This window comes from Terrapene carolina, unplaced genomic scaffold, assembly GCF_002925995.2.
Source record: "Terrapene carolina triunguis isolate 2854851 unplaced genomic scaffold, T_m_triunguis-2.0 Scaffold31080, whole genome shotgun sequence".
NCBI lineage: Eukaryota > Metazoa > Chordata > Testudines > Emydidae > Terrapene > Terrapene triunguis.
Window position 1 is genome coordinate 1 of NW_020695431.1, and position 9968 is coordinate 9968.

At 67.9% G+C, this 9968-nt stretch overlaps 1 protein-coding gene across 1 annotated transcript; it reads right to left on the reverse strand.

Annotated features, from left to right (window-relative positions):
* Positions 1-16: 16 nt before the first annotated feature.
* LOC113409210 (histone-lysine N-methyltransferase 2D-like) lies at positions 17-9082 on the reverse strand (the record flags this gene model as incomplete). Its single annotated transcript, XM_029914111.1, has 16 exons — positions 9009-9082; positions 8063-8180; positions 7457-7674; positions 6976-7085; positions 6110-6272; positions 5457-5622; positions 4997-5111; positions 4422-4576; positions 3959-4095; positions 3333-3461; positions 2959-3107; positions 2133-2651; positions 1604-1717; positions 868-978; positions 560-664; positions 17-68 (listed from the first exon to the last, which is right to left on the reverse strand). Coding segments are annotated over exons 1-16 (2410 nt in total), but the record flags the coding sequence as incomplete, so codon positions are not given.
* Between the last annotated feature and the right edge of the window lie 886 nt (positions 9083-9968).

Genomic DNA, 9968 nt, shown 5'->3' on the forward strand with positions numbered 1-9968 from the left:
TTTCCGCACACCTCACAGACGATGCACTCCACGCAGCGCCAGCCCTTCAGCAGCATCACCTTGGTGATCTGGGGAGCACAGCGGGGCTGGAATGGTGAGGGGGCAGGCGGGGAGCCCCGCCCCCCGTAGGGCTGGCACGGGGAGGGGAGCCCCGCCCCCCGCAGGGCTGGCACGGGGAGGGGGCAGGGGAAGGGGAGCCCCACCCCCCGCAGGGCTGGCACGGGGAGGGGAGCCCCGCCCCCCCGCAGGGCTGGCACCGGAAGGGGGAGGATCAATGGGCACAGAGGTCACACCCCTGCCCAGGACACCAGACCCAGCTCAGAGCACTTCTGCTGGGGCAGAGAGGAAGGCGTGTCCAAGGCCCAGGCACGCAGCCTGCGGGACCTGCCCTAGGGACCCCAGCCCCACGCTGGAAGGGGCCCAGCAGCACTGGGGCCCATGTGAAATGGCAGCTGACGGGAGAACCCGGGTGCAGGGGGAGAGCTGCTCCCAAAGGTGCACCAGGGCAGGGGGCCCAGACTGCGGCTTGGGGGATCCAGCGCTTCCCACTCCACCTTACCTTGCTGTTGACGCAGTAGGGGTGGTAGCACTGCGAGCACTGGGAACAGGCCAGCAGGTGCCCCTCCGCCCCGCGCCCGAAGCTGCCGCACACCACGCACATGTCCTGCCAGGGAGAGACAGACGTCGGGGGGGGCTGGGCAGAGACACAGAGTCCCCCGGCCGAGCCCGGAACCCGGCTCCCCCCCTCCTCCCACCCCGGAACCCGGCTCCCCCCCTCCTCCCCGCCCCCCGGGCCGAGCCCGGAACCCGGCTCCTCTGCTCCCCAGAACCCCCCTCCTTCCCCATGAGGCCCATCTGCTCCCCCACCTGCATGAGGACGAACTTGTCCGTGTTGGAGAAAAGCACCACGGTGTTCTGCATGGTGTCATCCTCCTCCTCGTCATCATCCTTGCTGGGGGAGCTGTCGATATCCGCTAGCTGGGGGAGCGGGCAAGACAGGGCGAACACGTCACCGACGGAGCAGGCACGGACCCCCACACCAAGCCGGGCACCCCAGGGCAACGCTCAGTGCCAATCTAGCCGGCTGAGCCAGAGATGGAAGCACCAGGTTCCCCCTGCAAGGCTGGGGAGGGGCCTGGCTTAGACACTGGGGGAGAAGGATGTGCTGCAGCACCCCCCAGCCCATGAGGGGAAAGGCCCTGTCCTCCCTCTCTCCCCAGCCAGTCCCCCCACCCACCCTAGAGCTCATCAAACCCAGAGCCCCCTGGAGGCATGTCCCCCCCAAGCCAGCCAGTCTTCCCGGCCTGGGATCTGAGCCGGCGCCCCCTAGAGGGGAGAGGACCCCCCCATACCCACCAATCCCGCCGACTGCCCAATGGAGAGATGCTACCAATTCTGGTTTGAGCCACTGGGGGTTGGGGGGTCAGAGCCCATCAGTACAAGGCTCCTAGGTGTCACTCACCAACCCCAATGCTCCAGATACCGGCAGTGGCCTGGGCCCCCCACGGATCCCACCCTGGGGAGCGAGGGGACCCACAGCAGCCGCTTCCAAGGGCCGGGGGGGCAACGCAGGGACGCAGAACCCCCCCCAGCCCAGCCTTACCGCGAGGGTCTCAATGGACGAGGTGGTCGACTTCAGCCGAGCTCGGCCCCGGCCCCGGCCCCCCTGGGTCCCGCCTCGGGGGCGCCTCCTCCCCGGGAAGCTGCTGCTGCGACCCTAGGGCCGAGGGAGGGGGGGGGTTACAGCAACACCCAGGCTTCCCAGAGCCAGGGAACCTGCTCCAGCCGGCACGGCCCCCTGCCCACTCCAGGGGGCACCAGGAGATGGCACAGCCCCCGGGACTCGTGGGCGGGGCGGGACCCATAGGGGCTACCCCTCTTCCCCCTTGTCCCCACCCGGCACCTCAGCAAAACGGCCAGCAGGGGGTGGCACTGACAGCTGGGGGGGGTGCAGGGGCCAGCCTGACTGAGCTTGGCGGGGGGGGGGGGGGGCGCACAGCATGTGGTGAAGGGGTGCCCAGAGCCAGGCCCGAGCCCAGCAGGGACAGCGAGAGCCCCCCCCATCCTGGTGCCCCCGCCACGCCCTGTACCCTCACCCCCCCTTGCCTGCCCGTGCCCCGGTCCCCCCTTACCTGCTTGACACGGGAGCGCCCCGGCGAGCTGCGCCGACGCCCCTTCTCCCCCTCGCCCTTGGCCCCAGCGCCTGGCTCGAAGAGCAGCGAGTCGTCCGTCTCGGCCAGCGAGTCGGTGCAGTGGGGCAGGGAGCCGGCGTCGTCCTTCTGCAGGCTGTCGGTGGAGGTCATGCCCAGCTCCATGGAGAGCGAGCCCCCGCCCTCGGGGTCCGGAGAGCCCAGCAGGGGCTCCGAGCCGGGGAAGCTGCTCCTGGTGTCGCCCTGGCTCAGGTTGGAGATCTCGTTGACGATGTCTGACTTGATGAGGGTGGGACGGGGCCGCAGGATGGGGGGCTCGGGGCCCACTTCCTCCCCACGCTCCAGCAGCTTCCCGCCCGTCCCATACACCTCCATCGGGGTGGCTGGGCCCAGCTCCTCGGGCTCCAGCAGCATGGGGGACCCCTTAGGCTCGCTGGTGAAGCTGACCGGGGTCTGGCTGGACTCAGGATCCCCCCGGCCCCGGCTCTCCTCCAGCCCGTCCTCACTCAGTTGGGGAGAGCCCCTCCCCCCGGCCCCTGCCTGCTCCAGCCCAGCAGCTGCCTCCTCCTCTTCCTCCCCCGCCAAGCCTGGGAACGGCCCCAGGGCCACAGCTGGGGTGTGCTGGGCGCCATCCTCCGCAGGGCTGGCCAGGGACCCCGCCTCGCCCCCTGCCGTGTCCATCCCCTCCTCCTCCCCACACTCCATCGCTTCCCTGGGCTGCGGGGGGCCCAGCTGGGGAGCAGGGGAGCCTGGCAGGGGGGCTGCGGGGGGCGTCTCTGTCCGGGGCGGGGGGGGCGCCAGCAGCGGCCTTCTCCGTGGGGGGCTGGGGGCTGCCCGCAGGCTCCAGCAGGGCCGCAGTGATGGCAGGGGGTCCCGCTGGCTGCTCGGGGGCCAGTTCCTCTTTGGCATCCGGTGGCCGCTCCTCCGGGCGGGCGGGCGACGTGGCAACGGGGGGGTCTGGGGAGAGAATCAAGGGCGACGGTCACTCTCGTGGGGGTGCAGAACCCCCAGCCCCCAGAGGGTTAATAGCGCCCTACGTCATTGGTCGGCTCGGAGCCTCCCAAGCAGAGGGCCCAACTCCCAGAATGCTCTGGGGGAGCCTTGGCCCACTGCCCCCTCCCCCCAGATAATGGCAGAGCTCGTAGACCCACCCCCAGGGGTGTTCATGGGGCACCCCCTCACCTGGGGGGGCTGGGGGCAGGGCTGGTGGTTCAGGGGCCGTCTCGGGGGGTGTCGGCTCTGTCGCCTCGTCCTTGGCAGGTGCTGCCGGGTCTGGCGCCTCCTCCGGCTCCTCCGCCTCTGGAGCGGGACCTGGGGGACAGGACGGCTGGTTGTGGGAGGGCAGGAGGGGGAGACCCTGCCTCGCCCACTCCCCTGGATCAGCAGGTCCAACTGCAGCGCCACCTAGTGCCTCCTGGCAGGCAGCGCAGGGCCACTGGGCTCTGCCTGGGCTCCCACCCCTCCCTCGGGGATGGGGGCGCAGCCCGGGGGACACGCAAACACCCCACTTGCCCACGCTCCCTGGGCTCTCCCACGCTCCAACCTCTCTGCAGGGCCACCCAGACAGAAGCAAATACGACCGCTGGCTTAAAGAAGGGGAGAAACTGAGGCACGGGGGAGGGACTGGCCCAAGGTCCCGCAGCAGGTCAGTGCTGGAGCTGGGAACAGACGCCAGGGCCCTTCCTCCCGGCTGTGGTGAAGAGGCTGATGGAAACTCGTGGCACCAAGGGGTAAGTCTGACAGGCCCACGCTGGGGTCAGGGCCCCCCCAGTGCTGTGGGGCCGGCGTGGGGTGGGGCATGCGCTCACCTAGTGGTTTGGCTTCACACCCCGAGGGCATCTCTTCCTGGGGCACGGCCCCGTCTGGCTGCGTGTGCTTCTGCTGCCCTTGACACGCCAGGCAGGTGGAACCCCCTGCCACGTCGCTGCCATCCGGGGGCAAGGGCCTGGGGGGATGAGCCACATGAGGAGTGTCTGAGAGCCCCTGACCCATCCGGCCGGCCAGAGATGCTGTGCGGACTGGGGGGCTGGGGAGGAGGGATCCTCCCCCCTCCCCAGGCCCCCACAGTGGGGCTGCAGCTAGAACACACCCTAGACCCAAAAGCACCCACCCAGTGGTGCCCACGGCCCCTCCCCTGGCACCTGCTGCACTGGGCTCAGCAGCTTATAACAGGGGGGGTGGGGGGGGCTATCCAGCACAGCCAGGCCCAGACCCTCCTGCCCCCCTGCAGGACCCCCATGCAGTTCCAAGGGGACCCCCTTTGCAACTCACTTCTGGCAGCTCTGGCAGCGCCGCGCGGCATCGGTGCCTCCCGCCGCGTTCCGGTGCCGCTGACACCCTTCACACACCGAGTAGTTCTCATACCAGTGGCACCCGGGGTCGAGCGCCGCCGGCCGTGACCCACAGTCAGAGCACACCCGGCAGTTCTGCAGGGAGACAGACAGTCAGGGGGGCAGAGAATGGGACACGGGGCCTTCCCCCTCTAGGGGGCAGTGGATCTGATCTGACCCCAAGGCAGGGGTCAAGGACTGGCTGGCTCAGTGGGGTGGGGAATGGGGCATTTCCCCTCTGGGTGGCACCAGCTCTGACCAAGCCCCAGGGCAGGAGTGGGGGACTGGCTGGCTCAGGGTCAGTGCTGTGCAGGGATTTCCTCCCCTTGGATTATGGGGGAGGTGGGCCTGGGGGTCCTGGTCCCTCCCCCGGGGGCGCTGGCATCAGGTGAAGCAAAGCAGGGCCGGCTCCGTGGGACGAGCGGCCAGGGCCCCGGAGCAGATGCCACCCTGGCAGTTGGCCGGGCCCGGCCTCCCCGGGGCGCCCCCTGCAGGTGATGCAGGTGTGGAGCCCACCTTGCACTTCCAGGAGTCCGTGGGAAGGCTCTCGATGGCCGGCTTCAAGCAGAACGTGTGGTAGCCCTTGTCACAGGCCTCGCACACCAGCATCATGGAGTCCGCGCCGGGCTGTCTGCAGGGAAGACGCTGCTGTCAGACAAGCCCCGGGCCCCTCACAGACTGAGCGCCGCCCCGGCCTCCCCACAGCTCTCTGGAGAGAGCAACGCTGAGGATAGAACCCAGGAGTCCGGACTCCCAGCCCCCCGCCTCTAACCCACTAGACTCCCCTCCCCGAGCTGGGCATAGAACCCAGGAGTCCTGGCTCCCAGGCCCTCTCCTTGCTGTAACCCACTATACCCCACTCCTCTCAAAGAGCTGGGGATAGAACCCAGGAGTCCTGGCTCCCAGCCCCCCCTCCCCAGACCAGGAAGGCTGGTGCGGGTCACACAGGGCCCGTGCCCGTGGTTTTGCCACCTACCTGCATGTTTGGCAGACTTTGCACTCGGGACACTGCCAGCCAGAGCGCTTGCGCGGCGTGACGGGGACGTCCAGGCAGGTGCCGTGGTAGTGCAGCCCGCAGCTGGTGCAGAAGAGCAGGTCGCGCAGGTCCCCCGGCCCGTCGCAAACCATGCATCGCGAGTCCTCTGGGCGTGGGGGGCAGGGAGTTAGGGAAACAAACCCTCCTGCACCCGCACTGCCCGGGATGCCCAGCCTCTCCCTCTCCCCTCAAAGCCCTGTGCCATAGGGCGTCCCCCTGGCTAGCAACACACCCTCCCCCTCAAGGATCTCACAGCACCTCACCGACATCCATCACAGCAGTGACAGATCCAGGAAGAGAACCCAGGAGACCTGGCTCCCAGCCCCTTCCCACCCACTCTAACCACTAGTCCCAATTCCCCTATCTGAGTCCTGGCTCCCAGCCCCCTGCTCTTACCACTCGCCCCCACTCCCCTCCCAGAGCTGGGATAGAACCCAGGAGTCCTGGCTCCCAGGCCCCTGATCTAACCACTAGACCCCACTCCCCCAGCTCCTTAAGGCTCCCATTATCCCCTCCAAAACTCCACCAACCCAGTGGCAGAGGTGCCCCCAAGCAGCCCCTGTCCCTGCCCTTCTTAACGGGGCGGCACCTACCCATCTGCACTGCCTCGGTCACGTGCTCCGGGCACAGGAGCCAGAGGGTTTTCATGGACTGGAAGGAGCCGCTGGCCGCCGCGCACGGGAAGTGGTAGTGCCGCGGACACCCCTCCGAGTGGCACTGAATGGTAGCACCCATCCTCTGACAGTGTTCACATTTCTGAAAGCAGCAGGGACCCCAGCCCGGGTCAGAGATGCGGATGGATGGACGCTGCCACAGCTTGGCTCCGCCAGGGCGATCCCCAAGAGCCCACCAGCCCCCACATGCGGCCACCTCTGGGGTGAGGTGCGGCAGCTGCTTAGCAGCTATGAAGCAACATGAGGCAAGGATCCCTCATCTGGGGCTGAGATGCAGCCACCTCTGGGGTGGGACATGGCAGCTGCTCGCACAGTGATCGCTCACGCAGCACAGATACGCAGACACCCCCTGAGGGGAGCAGGGCAGCTGATTAACAGCCTGGCAGTTTAGGACAGGAAGTGAAGGAGAAGCCCTTATCCGGGCGCAGCCTGTGGGTGGGAAATCAGGGACGTAAATGCAAACACCCCTTTGGTGTTTGCCCAGGAGGCCAGGGTTTGTGCTGAGAGGCCCAGGGGCAGGGCCTCACTTTTCCACCTCTTATGGGGGACAGTACCTGTGGCAGCATCGGGACCCCAGCGCTGGCGGAGGGGAATGTCCCGTCCCCTCACCCCGTCCCTTCCTCAGAGGTCTCCCCTCCCGGGGGGGTCACTGGCTCCACTCTGATTAGCCAGACACCCCACATGAGCGCAGCCCAAGGGGTCGCCTACCCCCCCACGGCCACCCCAATGCCGGGGGCCCGCAGGCCCTCCTTCCCCTTCCCATTTGCTCGCCCCCACCCCCTCACCTGCGAGATCCCTGAGAAAACAGCTTTGTCCACGTTGCTCAGCCCAGCTCCGGCCTGCCGCTGCACCCCCGCCGACCAGGCAGCGCACCAGTGGTGGGCCCAGCAGTGCCCTGCGAGGGGAGGCAAGGTGTTAAGGGGGGCGGGGTCAAGGTAGGAGCCCCCCGCTATCCTTCTCCAGAACTCTGCCAGTGGGTGGGGAGCCCTCCACAGAGACATCTCGGGACCCCACGGAGGGGGCACAAAGTGCCTGAAAAGGAAGGAGACGCCCGAGCTCCACAGCAGCCTTTGCGCTTGTGTCCCTGGGCGGGGGGGCACTGGCAGAACGAGGGGGTGTGAGAGGCTAGGGCTGGGGTGGCAGGGGCAGCAGGGGGCACCAGTACAGCTGGGGGTGGGGAGCCTAGGGCTGGGGCAGCAGGGGGCAGGGGTAGCAGTGGCACCAGCAGGCCTCGCGGAAGGAAGACGCTCGCCCCATGCTGCTTACCCGTTGGCTCGAAGAGCTCTCCTGGCGACACCCCCTCCGCGAAGCCGATCAGGGACAGGTCGCCCCCAGGGGCCAGAGTCTCGCCAGGGCCCCTCCCGGCCGGCAGCCCGGAGAGACGCTCAGTCCAGTCGGGCGCCGGCTCGAAACGCTGGAGCTTCCCCTGCCCATGCAGGCGCCACTCGCCGCAGTTGCAGAGGGCGCAACGCCTGGGCAGGGCGCTGGGGCGGAGACGAGAGCAGAGTCAGTGGGGGCAGGGTGGGGGGCCCCCAGAAACACACTCCCCTCCCCCCCTCCAGTCACGACCCCTCCAATGTCCTCCTGCACTCATGTCTCCTTCCCGTCCCTGGGGGGCAGAGGGCATCCCAGCATCCCCCTGGGCTTTTGGGTCCCAGCACCGATCGGGCAGCTCCATTTGGCTTCCCTACAAGACAGGGGATCGGGGGCCTGAGCTCCAGGCTGGGCCCCTCTGGGGCATCATTCAGGTGGGAGGGACCCACTCCCCTTGTCTGCTCCCTGCCCTAAATCACAGCACCCAACTCCTGGCTCTGCTCCCCTTTCCCCCCCCCCCCCCCCCCTGTTGCCCCTGTCCCATCCCCCCACACTCACCTGCAGGCCTGGGGCGGCTCCTTGGCTTCCGGCTCCTGGGCAGTGGGGGCCCCTTCCGGCGGCTTCAGGGGGTCTCCTTCCGTGCCACCCCGCTCTTCCGAAAACGCACCCCCGTCGGCTGCAACAGGGGAGCTGCCCCGTCAGGATCCCAGCAGCAGAGGTGCCCCCACACTGTTACACCAATCTCCCCCCCCCACCACCCCTGACACCCCCACAGGCACAGCCCCTGCCACGGCTCAGCACGGCCCTTCTACTTTCAGGGCACCGAGTGCATCCCCCTCACCCAGCAGAGGCCGTCCCACTGGGGGATCCCTCTGCTCCGGGCGGCTGCATGTCGGCCCCACCTTAGCCCGGGCAGCTCCCCGGGATGCACCACGGGGCCCTAAGAGGACAGTGCAACGCCTAGTGAACCACCTGCCTCACCAGTCACATCCCCAGCATGGCATGGATCATTCAGCCATCGGCCCCCTCCAGGCCCTTCGCCCACAGCTCACCGCTGCTCCCTGGTTACTGGGCTGGGCCAGTTTCAGACCCATTGCTCTGATGGGGAAACTGAGGCACTAGCCCAAGATCAAACAATACAGCTGGGGATAGAACCCAGGAGTCCTGGCTCCCAGCCCCCCAGCTCTAACCTCTCAACCCCACTCTTTAGGGGAAGGAGTTTCAGGTAAGCGGGGGACACATAGGAGCTGGCAATTCCCATGTAACAATGCCCCAAAACTCCAGGTAAAATGTGGCCAATTTGGCTGTTTCTGTGGGATGGAGAATGGGGACGTGCGGCCCCATCTCACCAGGCACGGGCCATACCCCTGTGCCGTGCCACACTGCAGCCCTTGGCAACGGCTCAGGGTAGCCTCCGGCCTCCAGGCCAGGCAGCTCCGGCAGTGCTGCAATGGGTGCCCCCAGCAATGCCCCATCTGGCTCCACCCCCCTGCCCCGGACTCACCTGGCACCTCACAGTCTTTGGCCTGGCTGGGCGGTTTCCGATCATCCATCCCGTCTCCTGCCGTCCCTCCCAGAGAGACCTGCGGCGGGGAGGAGGGGACACATCAGCTCATTAACACCAGCCATGCCCTTGCCCCCCATGCCCTTCGTCCGCCCCCAGCCCTCCTCCCATTGGCACGCCAGACCCTCGGCCGCTGGCACAGACCCCGCACCGCGAGACTGAGCCGCTCGCCTTTGGGTCACCTGTCCCAGGCCTGAGGAGCGGCCGCAGGCGTCGCTCCCACCAGACGGCCGCTCGAGTGGGGTAGGTCTCGGCCAGCTCCCTGCAGGCAAGGGCCCATGTCACAGAAACCAGCCCCACAGCCCCAGCAGGCCAGGAACCTCTCTAGCCAACCCCTCTCCCTGCCCCCACCCCACAGGGTTCAGCTCCCAACCACCTGCAAACCCCAAGGCCTGTCTGGGGCAGTGCCAGCCCCACAGGCCTGGAGTCTGCAGTTCTCTGCTTAGCTAGAGTGGGTGCAGCCAGGGCAGTGACACGACAGGCTTCCCTGCCACAAACACGGTCCCGACCCCTTCACTCGCCTGCCGAGAGCCAGCGGGGCTGTCCCCGGCCTGGGCATCGTCAGCGCCAGACAATGCCCAGAGACACCCCCGCATGTGCACGGAGTCCTGGCAAACGGGTGGTGTCCCCTGGGCTCATCACATAATCCCCCCCAATCAGAACCAGCCCTGTGCATCAGCAGCCGGGACACGGAGAGGAAGCTCCTCTCCCACCCCAGGGTGGCTCTGCAGGGCCAGGCTGGCGGGGCAGCTGGAGGCAGGACTCCGTCACCAGGGCCATCAGACAGGCACCTGCCGGCACCACAAGAACGACTAGCGTGCGCCCCACGGCGGGTCCGTTCTGGGGAGGTCTGGCCAAATCCCAGGCTTGTGCTAAAGTAAGCAGGACCAGAGAAACTGT